The 23,930-nt window shown below is 43.4% G+C and overlaps 2 protein-coding genes across 2 annotated transcripts; both read right to left on the reverse strand.

The window, feature by feature from the left end:
• Positions 1-216: 216 nt before the first annotated feature.
• LOC307167827 (zinc finger protein 618-like) lies at positions 217-2,512 on the reverse strand (the record flags this gene model as incomplete). The annotated part of the gene is made up of 5 exons (XM_079887133.1): positions 2,452-2,512; positions 1,659-1,882; positions 1,087-1,411; positions 775-982; positions 217-563 (listed from the first exon to the last, which is right to left on the reverse strand). Exons 1-5 carry the CDS (start codon positions 2,506-2,508, stop codon positions 217-219), a joined length of 1,161 nt encoding a protein of 386 aa, XP_079743259.1. The 5' UTR covers positions 2,509-2,512.
• Positions 2,513-5,157: 2,645 nt separating this feature from the next.
• LOC307166666 (uncharacterized protein) lies at positions 5,158-8,933 on the reverse strand. Its single transcript, XM_079885162.1, has 5 exons — positions 8,682-8,933; positions 7,576-7,698; positions 7,374-7,442; positions 6,921-7,017; positions 5,158-6,111 (listed from the first exon to the last, which is right to left on the reverse strand). The coding sequence occupies exons 1-5, from the start codon at positions 8,685-8,687 to the stop codon at positions 5,891-5,893; spliced, it is 516 nt and encodes a 171-aa protein (XP_079741288.1). The 5' UTR covers positions 8,688-8,933; the 3' UTR covers positions 5,158-5,890.
• Between the last annotated feature and the right edge of the window lie 14,997 nt (positions 8,934-23,930).

The raw sequence follows: 23,930 nt of genomic DNA on the forward strand, positions 1-23,930 counted from the left end.
TCTCCAGAAAATGGAAGACAGCAAATAAAAGAAAAACAGTACATAGTTCACACCATGTCTACAATAGTTTAATAAACCCAAACAGCACATAAAGCTGCATTTTACTCATTTATTGTTGAGTAAACAATACATTTATAGTTTACATTTATAGTTTTTTTTTAATTACATGTTTACGATTTTCATCAATTATGCTCTTGCATAATGAGTCCATCTTAGTTATATGTTGCTGTGTAGGAACAAAAGTGCATCTACATTTTCTGGATTGAGGGTAGAACGCCTCTCCTCTATCAGTCTTCCCGCAACACTGAAGCTACGCTCAGAAGGAGTACTTGTTGCGGGGATAGCTAGCAGCCTCTTGGCAACTGGTACGAGCCCACCTGACATCTCCCGCCAGAAGTCAAGAAGACACTGGAAACGTGTCAACTTAGTGTCATTCATGTATTGCAGCACCAACTGGCGACCATGTGACTCCATATCACCACTGTCCTCCTTCCTCTCCTCCTCTTCTACACAACTTGCAAAGAAGTTATGCACCTCCGTAGCTCCTTGCTCTGGGGGTGGATCTTCAGGAAAAAATACAGATTCTTATAGAACATTGTCATTTACAATCTAGTTCTTTGTAGTCTAACATACTCAATTGTCTAACACACCTATATTAAACATTACCTATAAAGTAATCCTCACACCTCTCCTGTATGTGTGTGTCACTCTAAATAAATGAAAATAAATTTTGTCATTTGCTCTGCAAATGCTGTTGATGCTAGTGTTATTCACCCTCTTTCTCCACAAGGCCTCTCACTCTCTCCTCTGTCCCTGACGTTTCTGTGAGTGCTGTCAGGGTGCTGATGACCTCCTCATACTCCTGACCGTTGAGAGTTTTCCTTAAGAAACTCCTCAGGCTAGGAGAGAGAGCTGTGGCTACCTTATGGTACAGGTGGACTTTGAATTTCATCTCCACTGCCTGGGCTAACTTCCCTTTCAGCTAGGGGAGGAGTATGACGATACATGCAACATCATTGCACTGTGCTTATGTTTGCTACTTGAATGACCACCAACTAAATGAAAATCAGAAATGTATTGTATTACCTCTTTTACAATAACACTGTCTCCATCCTGGATCGACAAACCCCTCAGTAGAGTAGCCTTGGTCGGGAGGACAAGGTGAAGGGTAGGTGTCTGATCAGTGGAGAGATGCCTGGTAGCCTCATCGAAAGGTTTCAGGAGTTGGATGATGTCTTCAAGAAGTTCACAGTCTATGTTGTTGAGGTAACGGAGCTCGTTTCGGCGAAGCAGGATGTCATGCAGCCTCCCAGATCTCAGAGCATCATTAACAGATTGGAGCATTGCTAGTCTGGTATTCCACCTCGTCTCCACAGATTGCTTCAGTGACTGGTCCAGTGCTTTTTGCAACCTAAAATATAAAGAGATTGCACAAGAAAAATGGATGTTACGGTGACATAAATTCCAATTCATTGGCCTCTCTTTTGGGAAAACAACATTTATTTAAAAAAAAGAGATTTATTTAAAATTGAGTAAAAAAAACAAAGACCTGTGCAGGTATAAATTACAGTAGCTTCTTTTTATTTATTTCACTTTAATTTCTTTCAAATTATATAAGCAGCTTTACCAGGAAGTCATAAAATTGTATGCTATTTTACCCTGCTCTTTTGAAGTGTGTGACAAGGGTCTTTGTGTCCTTAAACAGCTTGATGATGTTGCTGTGCACTGGGTTGTCCTCGTCCAAGTGGTCAAATACATGTTTTAAGATTAAGTTGATATTATGGCCAGCACAGGAGAGTCGGACATAGTCCTTGAATGCTGCAACCACATTTGAGCCATTATCCGTTACAAAAGCGGTGTCGTTGCTCAGGATGCCAAATTCCTGTGTGAGGTAAAAAAAAAAAAAGATACAAAAAAGACTAACACAAAAGCTTTGCAAAAAGAAGCCCAGATATAAGAGCATCAAAACAGAATGACTAACGGTCCTGTAACTGAACAGAGAACTTTTCAATAAATGTTTATAACTATATTAGGACAAAACATACAGTGTTTACACATATGCTTAATGCATATCAGCACAGGAGGACACTAAGATATGAAAATATGAAAACTATTTTTAAAAGTTTGAAATTTTTATGAAACGTTTTCCTTAATCTATCAAAAAAGTAAAACTGCCTCCGACACAGAGAGCAGCAAATGCAGCTGCCTGCAACAAACTGATGTGCAGTACAGTAAGGGACAGTGACACACACATGGCTACTGTTGTATTTATTGATATATTTCTCTTATTGTATAATTTTTCTTGTAAACATGTTTTTTGTTGTTGTTACTGTTGCACTCTGTTCTCATACTTTTCCCAATTTTATCATTAATTAGCAATATTAATTACATATGCCTTGTGGATAAAGATGATCTGATTTGAAAGACAGACAGACACACGGAGAGAGATACCTGAAGGATTCTCTCCACAGTCCTTCTGATGTGGTCACTGGATTTAACACCTTCCATCTCTCTTGTGGCCAGAATCCGGTTTACCATCTTCCAGTCAAGGATGTAATGCACTGTAACAGTGATGTAGTGTGTGTTGGTCCTTTCCTCTGTCCAAAGGTCTGTGGTTACAGCATGGTCTCTAGTCTGCATGAAAGGAAGAATTATATTTTTAATGGGCCACAAAATATCTTACATGTAAAAAAGATTACCAGTTTAGAATATGGAGATATTATGGCGTTTAAAAATTGTAAGGAAAATCTGGTGTATAGGGTTTAGAATCTATAGATCACAGACTACTGCGTGAGAGGTACAATTTATGTATAAAAATAGTGCAGAGTGACATACCTGACGGAGCTCCTCCATGACCAGCAGTTTTATTTTCTCATACTCCCCTTCTACGTGACGGGAAACTGTGCGTGCACATGGCAGTATGTCTTCCACCTGCAAGTTACTTCCATATTTGGCTCCAATGTCGAGCAGCTCCTGTGCTACGTTGGTAAAGCCTTTCCCCTCTACCACCGCAAAGGGTCTGAGATCTTGGCTGCACATGCGAGCAATTTTGTCGGTCAGACGAGACTTGACACCTGACGGCAATTTTCGCTTGATGAACGAAGCGACGCTTGGCTGATTCTTTCCCGAATTTGCCTTGCAAGTGTGCCTCTTCAGACCGCTCGTCCCTGAATCACTTGCGTACTTGACTAAGACTAAGCATGTCTTACAAGCAGCGTACATCGTGCTATCACCGTCACATTCTACTCTCATAAACTTAATTAATATTTCAGACTTTCCGACCAGTTCTGTGAACTTAATAGACATGTCATTACTTCTGACTTTGCGCTGTAAATCATTTTTTGCCACATCAACTTCTCCGCGGCTGTTAGCTCCCTCCATCACTGCTCTTTGAATTCCGGCGGGAAGCCGTGACAAAAAGCACTTGATGGCTTCTGGGACGGCTGGGTCGTGTAGTTATTTTTTAATTGCGTTACATTGTAGGCGTATTAAAAGGAAACTACAAAATGGTGCATTTACTTTTTTCTTTTTTTTGTCGTCTTTGCTATTGGTTGATTCCCGCTCCCGTCTGCTCCCGTTAACCATTTATCCTGTACCGTCCAAATCCCGTGATTAATAGCAAAGATGACTCCCATCCTGCAGGAATCCCACGGGAATCCCGTGACCCGTGGGATTCCCGAAAAAATGTCAGCCTCTAGTCCAAACTACTTCCAATATGCAAGTCAAAGACAAAATAAATAAATGTTTTCTCTCATCTCATACAGGTGCACTGGATGCTGCTGCTGCATGCATACAGCAATTGGAAGATGAAATCAAGGAGCTGACAACAGAGCTGTCACAGCTGAAAGTGAGTCAAGTGCTTTTTCACCGATTTTGTGTCTCAGACAAGGACATCCTTTTTTACACAAGATTCATTTCAAGATATGTTTTTTGTGACTTCTGGGAGGCTATTCAACCATCTGCCTCCATGGTGGTTTATTGGTCGAAAGCTCAGAAAAAGGGACAGACATTTGAACCCCTTTCTCCCAGTCCAACGCGTAGACTGCAACTGGTTGATGAGTTTTTTCTTTTCTGCTGCCGAGTTGCTGCAGGCCTGCAAGAGAAGGTGCTGGCTGACATGTTTCAGGTCAGTGTGTCCACTGTCTCCCGTGTTATTATAACGTGGGCCAACTACCTTTACCTGCTCCTTGGCTCCCTTCCCATCTGGATGAGTAAACAGCAAGTCAAGAACACCATGCCAAGCAAATTTGTGCAGTACAGTCCAGATGTTCGGGTAATCATCGACTACACCGAGGTGCGATGCCAGAATCCATCATCCCTCACTCTCCAGTCAGAGGTTTTCTCATTGTACAAAAACACGACAACCTTGAAGGGATTAATTGGAATTGCCCCATGTAGTGCTGTGACTTTTGTGTCAAGTCTCTTCACCGGTTCCATCTCTGACCGAGAGCTGACTGAACGAAGTGGACTGCTCGACTTACTGGAGCCAGGAGATGGCTGCATGGCAGACAAGGGTTTCACCATCGAGAAGCTGCTAGCTGACCGTGGGGCAACGCTGATTATACCACCCTTCAAGATGACAGGTAGGCATGAAAAGAATGAACATTTCAAATTAAAACTGTGACCAAAATGATAATCATTAAGATGTGCAGACAAATGTTTATAAAGTGCTGAGGCACTCACTGAAATAATAGAAATTAACTTATTTCATCTCTAACCACAGCGCAGTTCACCAAAGAGGATGCTCTAAAAACACAAGCAATCGCCCGACTTCGAATCCTCGTGGAAAGGGCAATACGCAGAGTCAAGGAATACCGCATCTGGCAACATACTGTCCCTCTAACCTTGTCTGGGACAGTCAACCAGCTGTGGACCGTCTGCTGTGTGATGACCAACTTCCAGGGACCACTTGATTTAAAAGGCTACATCCCTGTTGAATAGTGTTTCCCCCGATCACATGCATTTAACTGTATACTGAAAACATTGTACATATTGAATGAGATGTATATAATTGAATGAGATGTATATAGTTGAATGAGAAGTCATTCATCTATAATCAATTCAGGTCAGTCTGTCCTGAAAGTATTTAAAATGATGTAAATATATAATAATGTTGTAAATAATGTACTCAGAAAAAGGAAATTAATAAAATCCTTTATTCATTCAGTTCATTTCACTTTCTGTTTAAGATACACATTCATATACATGCCAAAGAAGTACAGGTCCACCTTTTTTTTCATCTCTTTGATCATTTCATCATCCCTCCAGACTCTTTCAACGGTGAAGTCTCCCTCAGTGTCTGTTATACAATCGCACCAACTCAATCCAGTTACTGCCAATTGACCTTAACCCTGCCAGTGGTATTTATGATTCTGCTTCAGTTTTGCCTGACCATTCACCATTTTTACATGTCCTGCCTCAGAAATGCTAGAGATGTCTAGGCATTTAACTTCAGCAAGCCCAAAACAGGGAACTGCACTAGGGTCATATACCCTTGCATCAGGGCTAGCCCCGAGGTGAGGAGCATCAGGATGGATAACAAATCCACAGCGTGAGACATTTACATTAAAATGTTTTGAATATTGTTCCAGCACCTGTGGCTCGCGTTCAAGGCCCCGCTTCATGGCGGGAGTTTGGCCTACTCCCTTAAGTATCCGCCCTGCCAGGGTCTGGCCAGAAGAAGGCCCTTTCACATGGCTAACCTCATAGAACCTACTAGCTGTCACTCTAGGCTTGCGTAAGGCTTGCCATAATGGGCACTCAGACTGCTCACGTGTCTGCTCCTCTCTCTCAGCTGCCATCTCGTGCGTCACAGTTAAGCTGTCCAAATGGAGAAACTGTTGGGAGTTTGGGTCAAAGTTTGGAAAAGTAGTGGGAAATGTTGACCCCTCTAAAGGCAGTTTAGGGAATGTTGGTGTATCTGGGTGTTGGACATAATTTCCGTGTTTGACCACAGGAGGACACTGGTAGGACAGGGGTGAACCATGTTGAACCAGGAGTCGACCATGGAGAGTTGAGACAAGCCAAGCAGCACTGAGGATATTAGTGGTTGCGGCCTGAGGTTTTTCAGTCCTTTCCCAAGAGACAACACTTGCGGGTCAGGGAGGGATCCTGAAACGTAAAATTAAAAACAGTAAGAGTTAAATTATCTACACATCTCTTGCAGCTTGTACTTTGATTAGACTTGGTCTGTAGGGAATTACAAACCTGCGCACATATATTCAAACGCACATAACTATAGAATTAATTCATGATGCGCATGTGAACGCCTTCAGCGTTTCTCACAGGTTCGCGTTTAAAGTCTGTGTAGAGAAAATGGTGTCGTCTTAGCGGCCCCTAATTTAATAACAAATGATCGTTGCAACGGAAGCGAATCAATCAAAACTAACTTTAGCTCGAAAATAACTTTAAAGAACCGCTATAAAGCCAAAACAATCTCTGTTACCTTAAATTATACGTTTATCTCTGTAAAGCTGCTTTGAAACAATCTACATTGTTAAAAGCGCTATATAAATGAAGATGACTTGACTTGAGGTAATTTTTGATCACTTTAATGCATCCTTACTGAAAAAGAATTCTGAAAACCAACACATTTTTGAACGGCAGTCTACATTCAGTATGTCATTATTGCAATATAAACACTGTCAGAGTGATCAACAAGGTATCTCTTCACTTAGGTATCGAAATCTGGTACCGAAAAACAAGTAATTTTTCAATACTCGATAGTATCAAGGCAATTCGGTCGGTACCCAGCCCTAAGCTTGTTTTGGTTTTCAATTCTGATGTTAAGAGTTTTTCTGGAGAATTGCTCACTGCAGTGTTATATTTGCTACATAATCTATGTGTATAAAAGTGGCAAGATACAATTATGTATTATACGGCAGCCAACAGTATGATATTAGTTACAGTAGTTACATTACCTGTGTATGCTTGATAGAGTGTTGATTTGCATACACTCCTGGCAGATGGCTTTGGTCTCCTAACAACCAAGTCCTGAACCGGCTCTGCATGGATCCCCTGGGAATGATATTAACAAGTAGCCATGATTGCAATAGTATCTTGCTTGTAATGGTGTAAACACACCGCTCGAGGTAACCACGTGGAGTGGCAACGCTTCCAATTCACCCCCATGTTAATGTAGCCAGACGTACAGCTGCGCAGCCCCTCGCGCTGCACCGCTTTAGACTTCCAGTCTATTTTTCAGCCGCCGCGCGCACCACGCTTCGCTCCACGAAAAGTGTCCCCCAGGTGTAACGTTTGGGACACACTGCTCGCGGAACGAAGGGTGGCACGCGGAGCAGCTCATGCCACAGCTGAAAAATAGACTGGAAGTCTATTCAATGCGGTGCAGCAATGCGCGGCTACAATCTTACCTTTGTCCTTGGTCGATGCCATGTTTGCAGAGAGCTTGTGCAGGCCACAGGTGGTGGTACAGCTCTCAACTGCAGAACAAGAGATAGAACAGCAAACCGGGATTGAGGATGTGCTTGTTAACAATCAAAAGTAGACCCCTAGAACCAGTGTCACTCCAATCAACCTGCCCATGTAAACATTATCCCAGACCACAGCCCTCACCTGCAACATGCTGTAATGGGCACTCTGGAACAACAAGGCCACTAGATGGTTGCACAGAACCTTGCCTGCTGTACAGCTGCATGAGGTTTCTTGAAGTTCAGCTGCATCAGCTTGGAAAACAATCTACATTAAAGACACAACACTAATAATTTTAGTTGATAAAGTTAAACTAAAATGAAAATCTTGTTGCGAATAATATAGAAATTTAAGAAAGAGCATTTCAATTAACAAAAAATTCTAGGAAATCTGCAACCACAGTAGAGTAGTTAACCCCTTACACCATTAACATGTTGGATTCAACAAACAGGATATTAAAGAATTTAAATGCAAAGTCACATTATCATGATATTGATATTTGCATTCCGTACGTATGTCACAAAGGTATAGCAATTTATTGCACATGGCTGTTGACTGACTTAATGTAAACAGGCAACAGTGGAAGGGGTTAAACTTCTTGCCATTATGCCTTAGCTTCCTAAAAAAACCTTCAAATAATGGGGCTGTTCTCTCTTCCTCATCGACCTGTAACACCTAGACCTGACAACCACCGCCCTGTCAATGATGTTGGACACTGGTAGACAAAACTATAATTAATGCATTTGTGGATTCTTCTTTCTTCCTATCAGAATACAAATGAAATGGGTGAATAGTACGGAGCCCGGGAAGTCACCTGTCGGAGAGAAAAAAACAATCCGTGGCGACGGTTTTGCAATCCTTTCGCTCAGTTTATAAACCGTACTCACGAATTCTCACTGTTCCCTCGGTTTAACAAATGATCGTGCCCACGGATTAATAAACCGTACCCACGAGTTTATAATCCGCGCTCTCAGATTTTGTAAACCGTGCCTTCAGTTTTTGAAATCTGTACCCACAAATTCATAAACCGTGCCCACGGGGGAACGGATTGTGATGACTTCCCGGACTCTGTAGTATTGACTCAGCCTCATTTAAATGTGAATAATCTTACTTTAGTTGTGTTTGACGTAGGTTAAACACCTTATAACCATACGAACATCTGAGCTGACGCCAAACTGACGTTAGGATAAGCTAACCTAACGTTACTAATGCAATGTTATGTTATCTAGCTAGTAACGTTAGCCACTTACCTTCATAATCGTAGATGAAGTTCTCGAAAAAGAAACTGTATCCCTTGTTCACTTTGGAGCGGGCTGTGATGGAATGTTGTTCAGTTAGTCGATGTACGTCAGAAAAAGTTATTTTGGGTAAATTTACCAGGGATGCAGTATAACTAAACTTAGGGTCGTCCATTGTGGGTTCGCCAGAGTGATGAGTGATTCACCGGAAGTGGCAGTGCACAAAGATCACTGAATGCGGAAGTACTACGTATCAGCGTGATAATGGCCTATTACGAAACTCAGAATGTGCCATCAGCACCATCCTTTGAAGGTACCCAAAATATTTTGAGACAGCGCCACCTAGTGATCAAATGTTATGACAAAATTTCCAAAAAGGCTAATAACTTTTGAATAAATCTGGCTTTTGAAATGCCACTGGTATAAATAGATTCATTGGGTCAAGCCAAGAACATAGATACCAAGTTTTCCTTATTTGGCCGAACTTCCTGTCCGCCATCTTGATTTTCTGTCAAAACCTACTTTTTCGAACTCCTCCTAGACCGTTTGTCCGATTTTCACCAAAATCGAATCGTATCATCTCCAGACTGTGCTGACTAAAAGTTATGGATTTCGTGTCTATAGACGAAACTGTTTTCGTATAGCGTAGCAGCAAATTTGAGGCATGATGCTAAAAGCACTATTCAGGCTTTATCTCTGCAATGCCTTGACATATTGACACCAAACTTTGTATGTGTCATTGTCACTTCACTCTGACCACATCACATCAGTTTTGTAACTGCGCCACCTATTGGTCGAAAGTGATAATCCATTAAATCATATTTTGAATGACTTTTTATATGATTTTTAGCCATTTTGCCTAAAATCCTCTTTAATTGTATTTAATTGCTCATTGTTGCAGTTGGTCTGACACCTTCAGCCATGTTGGCATATCCTGTCATCTGCTTGCGCTTGGCCCCGATAATTGCTGCTTGCAGCTCTATTAACTCTTACCCAGCAAACACATTTACGTTGTGGCAACGTCTCTGGCACGTTGCATCTCTGCTATGGCAACGTCGCTGTCTACGTGCTTGCAACATTGTAACAACGTAGAATTGTAAGATGCGACAGGGCTGTAGCAACGTTGTTGCGCGACATTCAGCAACTGAGAGACGACGTTCTGAAAATATTTTTATATGCTGCTATATCCCCCATTTAGCATTTTGTTAGATAATTATATACTTTGTATCGTTTGTTTATCTATATTATTATTTAATGGGGCTATCAACACCTGCAAGTGGACACTTTGAAGAGTAAAAATGACAGAAGGTTTCGTTCATTCAACTTTATTCAAACTGCATATGGTAATCAAATTGCACTTCCAAAAGTAGCCTAATACATTTGTGAAAAAAAAAAAAGAAATAAAAAAAAAGAAATAAACGCATATACAAATTTATTTTAAGTATAATAAATGAAACATAAAAAGCAAAGGCAGATCAGAACATTTACGTTAATGAACAAAACCGGGTCTGTATGGCAGACAGTAGCCAAAAGCCGGACGAGAGGAGCAAAGAAACGAATGAGACTAAATAGCGGAAAAATCTAATGAAAAACTAAACAGTGCAAGCGAGGCTACATTAATCACATTAGAAATGAAAGTTGTAGGTTGTGTTTGATAGCTGAGGTAGGCTAAATTAAACGCAATACTCACGTATCCTTGCTCGATGAAGAACGAGACAACACAATGAGCCCAACAGGTGGTTGGGATTTAAAATGCTGATTTTCGCGCTTCAGGGCAGTGACGAGTACATATGTTGTCCAGTGGTTGTCAAGACACCATTGGCACAACCTTAAGCAATGGCCCTGAACGGTGGTTCAATGTCAACATTGTGACAACGCTGTAACAACCTTCACCACACAACGTAGCTATAGCAACCTTTTGGCCATGTTGTTAAAACGTTGTTAGAAGGTTGGATACGTTGTGCCAACGTTCTGTGTTTGCTGGGTATATCTTTTCCTTTTGTTTAACAGGTGACCCTAACACACTGGAGTCCTTGATTTTTAATATGTAGCCTAAACCAATGCACAACATCTGACATTAACACACATCTATTAATTCTTATTATCTTTTCTCTTCTTTTAACAGGTGATCTTAACACACTGGCCTTCTTGACTTTACATGTAAACCCATGCACAACATCTCACATTAACACACATATTCATACCACAACTATCAACCCTTTTATTATCTTCCCTAAGACACTGGCCTTCCTGACTTAAATTGTGTAAACTCAAAACATTTTGTCACGGTTCATGGATTCACTGACTCGCCCTCGCTATGTGTATGCGTGTGTGAATGGGTGCGGTTCATCAGCGCGGCTGATGAGCTGATCAGCGCCAGCTGTTTCGAATGCAGAGTCCTATTTATTGTCTGTGATCTCGTCTTGTCTTTGTCAGATCATTGTTTAGGTTCTCCAGGGATTCTCTCCATATTCACCGTGCTGCTCCCTGTGTCTTCATTCATGGTTCCTGTGGATTTCGCTTCCTGTGCTTCCTTAAGGATCTGCTGCCTTTCAGTGACTACTTTCTGGCCATTGCGCTGCGTTACCGAGCCCGGTTCAACATCTGCCCACCTCGACTCTGACCAGCATCTCTATCCGTTCTGTCTTACATTTGATAAACTTTATATTGTTCATTCGCAATTGGTCCTTCTGACTATTTTCATTACAGTTATGATGACACATTTAATGCTATCAAAGATTCATTCTGGGCTGCACGATATTGAAGAAAAATTAAATATGCGATACCATAATGCTTAAAGTGAGTAAAATAAACTTAAATTATCTTTCAAATATTTTAAATTGTATAACCTACATACGTGTTTCACATTATTTTTCTGACAAGAAAACATCCCTACAACTTCTGAAAGTAAACATCAGTGTTTTACTGTAGCAGCATAAGCCTACATTAGGTTTATTAAACAGCAGAAACGTACTCGGTTACTAACGTAACCTCGGTTCTCTCTAGAAGAAAAACTCTTTTTTCACGAAATACTGAAGCAAAAAATTATCCTTAATTTTCATACATGTAAAGCGCGTTGCAGCAGTACTCAGCTATGGCGAGACGGCTTGCTCGCTCATTGGCTGCTCTGCGGCAACTGCATAAGCCTATCGAGCGAGGCCTGAGGTGACGTCAGGCCAATGAGGGCGCTTCGCGCCCTCCTCGCCATTTCCCGCCGAGACGGGTGTGGCTAACCTCTATAAAAGGAGCTCGAAAAGGCTGATTCACTTGATTTTCATCGCCGAAGCGAACCAGAGTGAACCGTACGCACGGCAGAGAACGCAGTACTCGTTCCCTCTTCTAGAGAGAACCGAGGTTACGTTAGTAACCGAGTACGTTCTCTTACGAGAGTCCTCTCGTACTGCGTTTTTGTAAAAACGCTACGGGAACCCCTTGTAAAACGCCGTGCGTGCTGGGATAAAGACACCGATCACTGGAAGCTAAACCAGGTGTACAGTGCATAACCACCAGATAGACTCACAAAGAGTCTGGGAATAAGGGAGGGGGACCTTAATTCCCTATACTGTAGCGTCCGCAGACGTAAAACATGACCTCACAGAGAGAGTCTAGAGACAAGAGGGGATTCCCTCCGTCCTTATATGGTCGCGTCAGCAGACGCGAATATGACATCACATAGACAGGGTGGGGAACCTGAACTAAATGTGGGAAATGTGGGTCTTACACAATTCTGCCCATAAGACAATCGGTAGCGCGTTGCGCATGCGATTTCAGTGTTCTAGTTAGACAGCTGAATCGACTACACCGATAGTAGCTTAGCCTGCAAGGCGGGAACCTCTAGGTTGTAAAACCTAATAAATGTAGACGGCGAGGCCCAGCCTGCCGCCGTACATATATCCTGTAAGGAAATCCCACTGGACCAAGCCCACGAGGAGGCAACGCCCCTCGTGGAGTGCGCTCTAACTCCCAACGGGCACTGGAGGCCCTTGACAGTATAAGCCAGCGCTATGGCGTCAACTATCCATCTGGATAAGCTCTGTTTCGAAACAGCCATTCCCTTGGAACGTCCACTGAACGAGACAAAGAGCTGCTCAGTCTGTCTGAAGACAGCAGAGCGGGACACGTAAGCTCTTAAAGCCCTAATGGGGCAAAGAAAACTTGAGTCCCCTTCCTCACTTGATCCCGGCAGGGCAGACAGGGAGATAACCTGAGCCCGAAACGGCGTGTTGAGGGACTTTGGCACATAGCCATGCTTAGGTTTGAGTATGACTTTAGAGTCATTAGTTCCAAACTCTAAGCACGCTGGGCTCACGGAGAGCGCGTGCAGGTCGCCTATGCGCTTCACCGAAGCGAGAGCCATCAAAAACACTGTTTTGAAAGACAAATGTTTGAGGCTAATAGATTGGATAGGCTCGAAAGGGGCACCTTTCATGGCCGCCAAAACCGTAGAAAGGTCCCACATAGGGACTGAAGGAGGTCTGGGTGGATTCAGCCTCCTAGCTCGCCTGAGGAAGCGGATGACTAAATCGTTCCTTCCTAGTGACTGACCCAGCGTTGTTCCAGAGAACGCTGTAATAGCCGCCACATAAACTTTGAGCGTGGAAGGGGATCTGCCCTTATCCAACAGCTCCTGTAGGAAGGAGAGAACCTCCGTCACCTCACAATCGAGAGGTGATAGGCTCCGAGCTGTACACCAGCCGGAGAAAACCGACCACTTTGAGGCATAAAGCCGCCGAGTCGACGGTGCTCTGGCCTGAGTGATGGTATTTATCACTCCCTCTGCGAGGTCAACGGATATCCGTTGAGCGCCCACACATGAAGGGACCACAGCTCCGGGTGTGGGTGCCAAATCGAGCCCCCGGCCTGCGAGAGGAGATCTCTCCTCAATGGCACTGGCCATGGAGCGATGTCTGCTAGCTGCATCAGGACTGGAAACCATGCTTGGTTCTTCCAGAACGGTGCTACAAGCAGCACTGGGCATTCTGTTTCCCTGACCCGCTCTAACACCTGTGGCAGGAGGGAGATGGGGGGAAAAGCATATAGCGGGCAGCGCGGCCACATCTGGGACAGCGCGCTGTCGTTCTTGGAAAAGAACACGGGGCAATGAGCGTTTTCGCGGGACGCGAATAGGTCCACCTCAGCTCTGCCGAATCTCTCCCACAACAGCCGGACTGTTTGTGGGTGTAGAGACCATTCGCCCAGGGGAATGTTGTTCCTGGACAGTCTGTCTGGGCCCACATTCTGGAGCCCAGGCACATGCACTGCTCTCAGCGAGCGCAAATTGTGCTGAGCCCATATTAGGAGGCGTTTCACCAGCCTGTACAGGGATGTGGATCTCAGACCGCCCTGGCGATTTATACAGGACACCACGGCCGTGTTGTCCGAACGGACTACGACGTGTTGGTCCTTGATTTGGGGACAAAAACGCGTCAGCGCATTGTGCACTGCCAGCATTTCCAGGCAGTTGATGTGTTGGAGCTTTTCTCGTCCCGACCACAGGCCGAAGAACGGTCTGCCCTCGAGCAGCTTGGGGTACATGCTCTATCGCCCCTTTGCTTATCAGTTTTGATATTTCGGCGCGAAGTAGGTGTGCTACTTCTAAAATCACCGTAGTTTCGACGCGCGCTGTGAAGCGGGGAGGGCGTCGACAAAACTGTAGCAAGAAGCCTCTCTTTATAATGCCTGAGCGGGGCGTCGGTTGGTAGAGCGAGAGCGGGGCCTCGAGCTGCGCTGCTGTCGCTGCTGTGAAGATGCGGCCGAAGGCGGGGGCTGAGGCTGAGAGCTCCGCGGAGTCTGTTTTTCACGACTCGCTGCAGAACCGGAGCGCTTCGGGAGGAAGTGCTTGAAGGCTTGAGACGCTTTCTGGGCTTCGGTAAATCTCTCCACGAACTCGGAGAGAGAAGATCCGAAAAGGCCAGCGGAAGACAGCGGGGCGTCGAGAAACGCGGTGCGCTCGGAATCAGCCATCTCCGTGAGCGTCAGCCATAGATGCCTCTCAGCAACAGTGGCGGAAGCCATACACCTTCCCATGGCTTGTGCAGCAGACTTGGTAGCGCGGAGTGTTAGATCTGAAGCGCTCCTCAAATCCGCGATGCAGATAGCGTCAGGTCCCATCTCGTCCAACTTACGGAGGAGATCACCCTGGAATATCTGCAGCATAGCCATGGTGTGTAGTGCTGACGCGGCCTGCCCAGCGGCGGAGAAAATTTGCGCGAGCAGCGTCGACGTCATGCGGCAGGCTTTTGAAGGCAACACCGGTTTAGTCCGCCGTCCAGAGGGCGGGCAAAGGTGGGTCGCTATCGCCTGTTCCACCGGCGGAAGTGAAAGGTAGCCTCGGTCTTTCGCATTATCCAGGGAGGAAAATGCTGGCGACACAGACGAGCGCGTTCGCGCAGAGTAGGGCGCATTCCAGGCCTTCGCAACTTCTTCATGAAGCTCAGGAAGAAAAGGAGCGGGCTTTGATTTGCGCTCACCAGGGAGGAAGCTACCATCCAGCCGGGTGCGAGAGGGGAGTTCCGGTGCAGACCACTCGAAGCCGAGGCTCGCCGCGGCCAGCGCGAGTACTCGCATGAGCTCCTTCTCGATGTTGGCTCTCGTAGTGGGCTTGCGGGCAGGAGGCGCGAGATCCTCGGAGCTCGCCCAGTCCTCGCTGCCTGAAGCTAGCAGAGAGCAGGAATCCTTCTCCTCCGACGCGGCCTAGGAAACGACTTCCTCTGATGAAGCGGCGGCAGACTGCGGGCGCTGAGCATCAGGAAGTGATTCAAGAGAAGCCGGTGAAGCAGGCGGGCGAACCGGCGAGCTTAGTCGGGCTGGAGCGGGTTCCGGGACCCGCTGCGAGCGGCGCTTCTTACGGCGCGGCAGCGCAGCGGGGAATGCAGGCTCTGAGAAGAATGCCAGGCGAGTCCGCAAAGTCACCATCGGCAAAAGCTCGCAGTGAGGGCAGCCGCCGTCAGCGAGCGCGAGCGCTGCATGGTCCTCACCCAAACAGGAGACGCAGATGAGATGGCGGTCTCCCTCGGTGAGTGGGGCTCGGCACGAGCCGCATGAAGGCATCTTTAAAAAGACGCAGCTCTTTTAGGGGGTGAGTGTCGCAAGGCGAACACACACACACACACACACACACAAGAACAGTAGAATAATAGAAAGGATATGGCGTCGGAAAGCGCAGCAGGTACGGCTGTAGAAGGCGGCGTTGGCCAGCGGCTTCGAGGGCTCGTCCCGCTGAAGTGCTTGCCTCAGACGACGCTTGCTTCCTCGTGATCCAGCGATGCGTGTGCTTCGCTGAAGAGATGAAAAATCAAGTGAATCAGCCTTTTCGAGCTCCTTTTATAGAGGTTAGCCACACCCGTCTCGGCGGGAAATGGCAAGGAGGGCGCGAAACGTCACCTCAGGCCTCGCTCGATAGGCTTATGCAGTTGCCGCAGAGCAGCCAATGAGCGAGCAAGCCGTCTCGCCATAGCTGAGTACTGCTGCAACGCGCTTTACATGTATGAAAATTAAGGATAATTTTTTGCTTCAGTATTTTGTGAAAAAAGAGTTTTTCCCGTAGCGTTTTTACAAAAACGCAGTACGAGAGGACTCTCTTAAGAGAACTGAATAATCAAATGTAAAAATAAAACACTGCTTAGTTTTCACTGTAGGAATTAAATACTGATTCTTATTAAAGCTACAAAAGTTATTCAGCCAAGAGCAGTGAGTGATTTTCTCTTTGTCTTTTGTTCATATGACCACAGTTATTGCAAGCCGTTGCTATATTCATATTGCGATATACATTTGCAATATTTCGATAATTCCGATATAGTGTGCAGTCCTACTTTCTAAGTAATTTCTTATTGCAGATTACTCAATGGCCTTCCTTCTAGACTTTAAATAATCAAACTGGTGCACAATATCATCAAAATCCAAACCTTCAACAACTTCATGTTCTATGGCCAGCAAAGAAAGTGCAGAAAGTCTTGTCTGTGACATTATGGTCCTTAAAGGGTCATGAAACCCCCCTCTTTCAGCTCAAGTCTAGCTCACAATCTTTTTGAAAAATGCAACTTAAATGGGCGTGGTGGCTGTGAGAAGGAGGGAGGGGAGTGGGTGTGGTATGGCACGGCAGGGGAGAGGGGAGGGGGGAAACTGTCATTGCCAGACAGGCCCATGCATATCGACTGTCACTAAAAATCAGTGGTAAAACATGAGGAAATGCTAGATTTTCTTTATAGCTGGCAAAGTTAAAGTCTAATGAAATACACGGACACCTTGTTTTTGTCCTTTCAAAAGTAACTGAATGCCCTGCTACATATTAGCCTACTACAGTAATATTTAAACATATAAATGTACATGTATATGTATAATTATGTCATTATAAAATATATATTTGTTTATATACACACTATGCATATATTTGAAAGTAATAAATTTTCCGCTTAAAAAAAAAAAAAGTTCCGTACATAGCCTAGATCTACGCGCCCCCTGAACCCACATAATAAAGATAGACAGTGACATAGAAGTTTGCACAAATGAAGCATACGTTCCATACAATTGAGGTATTATCGAAATATATACATTTTAATAACGAGTGATTATTTAACAAAAGGCAAGTAAAACGGTCAGGGTTACATTTTATACACACAGACACACACACACACACACACCTCTGAAGCGATAGAAAAGTCCTCGCGACCGCATCACTTGCAAGACGAAACCCGCATTGGTGTCCACCAAGTCCACCATTCTCCAGTTGAATGGTTCTACACACACACATAGATGTGTCCGTGGTTGATGGGCAACCAATCGCCCGCATTCAGAGTCTAGCCCGGGCAGCATCGCGGGGAAAGATGCACTGGAACTTTTGCACCACGAAAACAAACGCACGTCCCATCATTGCCTCTCTCATCTACTACGCGATATCACAGTTTGACATGTCTGTCATTGGAAAGTTCCACGTGGTGTCATGAATAATTAAGAGAAGTGTCTTCTCATTGGATAAGAAAACTCAGTACATTAATAATTATGAGACACCGATGAGTCATCAAAGTACTATGAGGCTTGTTCGACTTCATGCAGCTCTGCGCAGACCGATCGGCGGCTGACTTAAAGCAGTGCATGACGGTTAGAAATTTTGTCCGACTTGATACAGCGCCGACACCACGTGACTGTGACGTATGCCATCAAAGTACCGCGAGAGCGATTCGAGAGTAGCCGGAGATCTCAGCCAGCGCAGCTTCTCAAGAGCGGCTGCACAGGGCTGCACGAGGGCTGATGACGACACAGCTGTTCCACGATTGGCCGGATTCACTGCATGACAACGATCACGTGTGTTTCGTGTTTATTCGAACACCTTTAGTTCCTCTAAAGCTCTCAAATCAGTTTTTTTATAACAGTAAACACTCTTTTCATTTCGTTGCGATGTTATATTGTGTCATGTTTATCAAATTAAAACTGATTAAAAAACGTAGACTCCACTTCATTGATAGTAGCTTATGTTTAACTTTATTCTTGTTCAAACAGACGCTGTATGTACATCATACCTGCAAACTTGTCGCTTTTCGGCGACAATCGCCGTTTTCTTGGTCAATTGGGTCATTTACGTGAATCGCGTAAAACCGGAGAGTTTTTGTTTGGGGGGGGGGGGGTTAATTCGTTATTTCAAATGCAGGCGCGTTGCGCGTGGTGGGCGCGCTCATAATCCGCCGGCGCGACCACAACATTGTCCAACATAATGGCAAACGTAATGCAAGCGGAACGAAACTGCTCGTGGTTGACGGACCGTTTATCAGTTTGGACCAAAGCAGCGCGAGCCGATCTTGATCAAGCGACACTGTTACTACACAGCGCTGATAAGAGATCCAGTAAAGAAAGCGTTTGAATTCGCCACAGAAGTAATAACATCGCTGCGAGATCTAGTGAGAAACATTCAGATTTCTCCGTTATTAACGGATCAAACAGCGCTGACGTGGAAACCAGGAAGAAACATTGTGGCATGAATGAACTATCCAGCGTCCACAGATCAGCAACATTCACCATGGATTTACCGTAGTAACACTCACTGCAACCATGTAAGTTTGGCAGGAATAGTAGGCTACAATGCCTTCAAGTAACATTACGTCGGTTTTATTTTGACAATGTTATGAATACAATTGCCTCAAATGTTAATCATTCTGAACTAAAATAAACCTTTGTTTATAACTACTACAATATTTTTTCCAAGGAGCTGTTTTGTTTTATATGCTCCTAAGAAGAGTCAATTATAGCTCCAGAATTGCTCAAAGTAAAAAAATGTCATACTTAATGATGTTAGTTTTAATAAAAAAAAAAGATTAAAAAAGAATTTAAATCCAGGAAATTTCTCTGGTATTTCTTTCTTTTTGCTGTATCAAAAATGTACCAAACCGAACCATGACACAAGTGTATCATATCGAACCGTGAATTTTGTGAACAGTTACACCCCTACTGTTTACACAACAGCTGATGCGAGAGTAAGTGTAACATAAAGCAATTTGGCAAACGTGTTAATCTCTTGTTGCATGGGATTAAACATGAAATTTCTGTTTAATAAAGCACTCAGAAATGTGTCATTTGCATTTGTATGTGGTGTTCAACACACATACCTCTGTTAAAATCTCAGAAAATTTGGTTTAGGGTTTCATGACCCTTTAACACATTTTTAACTTGTTTTAGAGCAGAAAATGACCTCTCACCCTCACAATTAGAAACAGGCAGTGTTAAGAACATTTTGAGTGCAACATATACATTCAGGAATGTTGTCTTAAGGCCATTCATTTACAGAATTTGCAACAACTGAGCAGGGGAAGTGTCACTCGACACAAAGTGAATCAACTGCATGAGTTTGTCTGCTAGGGACACATCTAGGTATGTCGGATAAGTGGAACTCAGCCTCGCAGCTCGTTCGCGCACATCACACTCATCATCGTCCCAGTCGAATAAAACGCCAAAGAGCTCACGCACATCTGTGTAAGCACCGATCCATTTTGATAGGCAAGAAGTTTGTCGATAATTACATAATATGTTTCAACTTTGAATCTTAGACTGCCATTAGTAAAGACGACCTCCTCATCGTCGTAACTCTCGTCAGCAAATCTCTTTCTTTTTCTCCTATGTGAAATGTCATATCATCGCTTTTTCTCAGAGATCACTGATTTGAAGTAAAAAAAATTGCTTTTTTTGGAATGTTTCAAATTGTCGACTAATTTCAATTCCTTTTCTCTTTTTAATTTTCTTTTAGCGCTCCCGCTTAAGCCAGGTTTCAGTAAGGCAAAGTACATCGAAACTATTATCTGTGACCATTTCATTTACAATAACCGCCTTAGGTGTGAGCGATCTAATGTTTAGAAGACCTAGCTTTAGAAATTGTTTTTGTTCACTAATATTGAGATTTTCTGGTTTAATCACAATTAGATTTTTCCTAGATCCTACAGTAGATTTAATGTTTGACCTCACTAAACGAGGAATAGACACAGTTTATATATAATGTTCTACATTGGTACTTATATCAATTAAGTTGGGACAGCAAAGACTGTGATTTGGACTTTGACTTACTAGTCATGTGGTGTGTAGCGTCTTGGAGATGTTGTCCGACAGAAGAGCCGCTCCGATTCTGCTGGGGCGAAGGCCCACGGAAGAGCCTAGGTCGCTCCCAGAACAGATTCCAATTATTTACAAAGAGCAGTTTCTGTTCATTACACCATGTCATTAGCGATTCATTTAGAGCAAATAATCTACTGAACCTTTCATGTCCTAGTCGGTATGTGGGAAGCGGTCCAGACACGATGATCGTTGTTTCAGGCGATGTGCTGCGTACCGTCTCGATCAGGCTCCTGTAGTCCTTCTTCAGAACCTCTTACTGCCGCAGCCTGATGTCATTCGTTCCAGTGTGCAGCATGACAGCTCCGACGCGCTCATCACCGTTTAGGATCCCGGGAACCTGCACAGCGACATCGAGAACACGAGCACCAGGAAAGCAGTGAGTGCGCACCTTACCTTTACCTGAGGTAGCGTGGACATGCCGGACGATGGAACTGCCGATGATCACAGCGTCGCGTTCCGTCTTGCGTAGAGGGGAGAAGCGGTTCCGGGTGGAGATCTCGAAGACAGGGAGGGGCAGAGAGGTCCTTGCTCTGGTCCTGGCTCCCGTCTTCCGCTGTGGAAGCACCCAGGGTCCATGGTGTTGTGTCGGTGCCGGAGTGAATGAGACCAGGGATGATCGCGTCGATGTGCTATAATGGCGAATTATAGCTTTCAGTGATACGGGTGTAAATAAGACGATTGATAGGCGAGACCACGCGTGCAATGCTAGCGGGCTAAGGCTAGTAGCGGAAGTTCGGAAAGTTGGATATAAGTAGCGATATGAAAGCAATCCGATTGTTTTTTATAGAAAATAGTATCGAAGATATGTTCACACGCTGTAAAAATAGAAAATGTTCGTTTGTAAATGAGTGTAAAGAAGAAAATCAAGGATTATGAATCAATTCGACGGAGCTCCAAATACAAACAACGCGCTCAGTCGCGACGCATGCGCAGTGCGTAATTCATTTTTTTAATTACTGTTAAAAAATGTATTTGTTATTGAATAATTTATTCAAGAGAATGTAGTATTGTATGATGCTTCTGAAGTAAAAGTCAGAAAGATGTGATGATTTGTTTTTGTAAATATGACTCATCTTATACATCATGTAAAGTCTGTATTATTTAACTTTTCCCGATGGTCTAGTGTTAAAAAATGTTCAATATATTGCAATATCGAATCGCAATACTTGTAGAATCGCAATTCTTAAAAAAAAAAAATTGCAATACATATCATATCGGCACCCAAGTATCGTGATAGTATCAAATCAGGAGATTGGTGTATCGTCCCAGCCCTAATTTGGAGTTGGACTCGGTCACCATGACAGCACGTCTTTCGGAAGATTGTGTTTGGTCAGTGCTGAGCTGCTTGAATTTGTTCAAGTGCAAGATAGCGGTTCCAATCAAATATTTTTGGCTCCTGGAGCATATGGCATGCATTTTGATTTGGTTGATGCATATGAGACCGCTTCAGGCTTCATGCTCGAGTCCCAAGAAGAGTATTGCTCCGTGGCAAACACCGCATGGCCATCACACTGGGGTGTTGTCGCACTATCAGCCCTTGGACAGACCTTTTGTTTCTACGGGTGGGAGTTCCATTAGAACAAGTTTCCACCCCACAAGATAATGGTTATAAACATGAACCTCGCCTGAAAGGCAAAGGGGGAGGTGTTGCTGTAATTTATAGTAATATTGTCTAAATTACTAAGAAGTCTAGTTTCAAATGTAATTATTTTGAAGTGTTGGTGCTTAATGTAACAATATATAGTGTAAATGATAAATCACATTTGAGATTTGTGCTGGCTACTGTATACAGGCCACCATACAGACTTTATCAAAGAATTTGCTGACTTTCTATCAGAGTTAGTACTGGCTGCAGATGAAGTCCTAATTCTTGGTGATTTTAACCCTCTGAGGTCGGCAAACGCGCCGGCGCGTTTTGCTGGATTTTCTCCACATTGTAGCACTATAAACTTAAATTACTCCGTCATTTATGGTCATACAGAAAAAAGAAATATAAAAAAAGAATCTGTGATATTTCTACTTTTGTATGTGTCCACTTACAATCAAATCAAAACATTGTGCTTTTGTAAAATAAAGAATATAAACAGGGTGTGCGTTCTGCCTCTCCGTCGCGGTGAACTTTTTTTTCTTGAGCACGTCTATAAACTGAAACAAAACTCAGCGAATACTTGTCACACATTTATGAGCCATACACCTTTATAAACATTTAAGTGTGTACTTTTAAATGATCGGGTTCAAAACGAAAACAAATATTTTCTGTTTAAGTAATTTGTATAAAACCAACAAGATGTCCAGCTTCTCAAACGCTTGCTCATTACAGTTAATTTGGCCACGCCCACTCGCGCAAAAGATATTCACATGCAAATCTCCACATGGAACGCGAACGCGCTCGTTACCTCAGAAACAAAACACCAAAACACTTCACTTCACTTTTCGTCGAGTTTGAAAGACGCGCCTGAGCTTACATTGGATTTAGGCTACCTCAGAAGAAGAAGAACGCAATTTGAAGACAAGAAAGATTTAAGGTAAGAAATTCTTACATGTTTGTTATTGTTGCATAAATGTCACGTTGCAGTTGAACTGTTGCTAGATATATGGGGAATATTATAATATTTAGACCCGTGTTTACTGTTAGGCCTACTGTGTTTGTGGCTATCTGGTCAAACGTAGATATGTATATGGTAACCATAATGTTTTATATTTGAGCGCGATCGCGTTTGAATGTATCAGATTTTGCAGCGCGATCGCGTTTGAATGTATCATTTGAAAATTTGAAAAGCAAAACACCTCAAACGGCTTCATGTTTTTACTATTATCTCATTTTATATCATCATAACGAATGGAAACATTCAAAGTAACATGATAATCAATATATTTTTCTCTAGCTTGGTTGTTACTGAAATATTTTTATTATTATTTTACCCAGCACTGCGCATAGCCTATGCCTACAAGGCACAACAAACCTGGTGTTCATTTACTATATATTGTTGGAAACATTTGTGTGTGTGTGTGTGTGTGTGTGTATTTTGTGAACTTTAAAAAGCAATTTTAACCAGAAAAATCTAATATTTATTTCCAAAATCGTGCAGACCTTTCTCTTGATATCAGTATGTTCACTTTTTTTTCAGGGCCCAGATGAGTCCTGCCGACTTCAACATTCACATGAGTCTCTGGAACATGAACATGGTAAAGTGAAAATCAAACACCTTGGAAATTGAAGGTATGTACAATGTTTTTAGGAATGGCACAAAGGTCTCTGTCTTTCAATAAGTGCTTTTTTGCCATTTGTTGTGTCTATTTGGATTATGTTGTGTAAATAAATCCAAACAATTTAAAAGCCATTCTTTTTTAAATCTCCTCATTTACAGTATTGTGCAAGGTTGCTCAGAATGATGGGCCCTGATAAGCTCCTAATAGGGCCATTAGGGAGGTTCTTTGTCTTTCTCAGGTGAGAAAAGCCTTACATATTAATGAGGTTATCCGCCCCTTCGCATAAGGCTTATTCACACAAAACACGTCGTAAAATTTTTAAATCAATATATTGTCTTCTCTGAATGAGCAGTCAGGGTGATTTTCACATAGTTTTGCAGCAAATATTCTAGGCTACGTCATACAACTTTCAAAAGTCTTGTGAAGAAATAATCAGTAGGGGTTTCATGGCCTTATTTC

This window comes from Squalius cephalus (genome assembly GCF_949319135.1).
Source record: "Squalius cephalus genome assembly, chromosome: 11".
Taxonomy (NCBI): Eukaryota; Metazoa; Chordata; class Actinopteri; order Cypriniformes; family Leuciscidae; genus Squalius; species Squalius cephalus.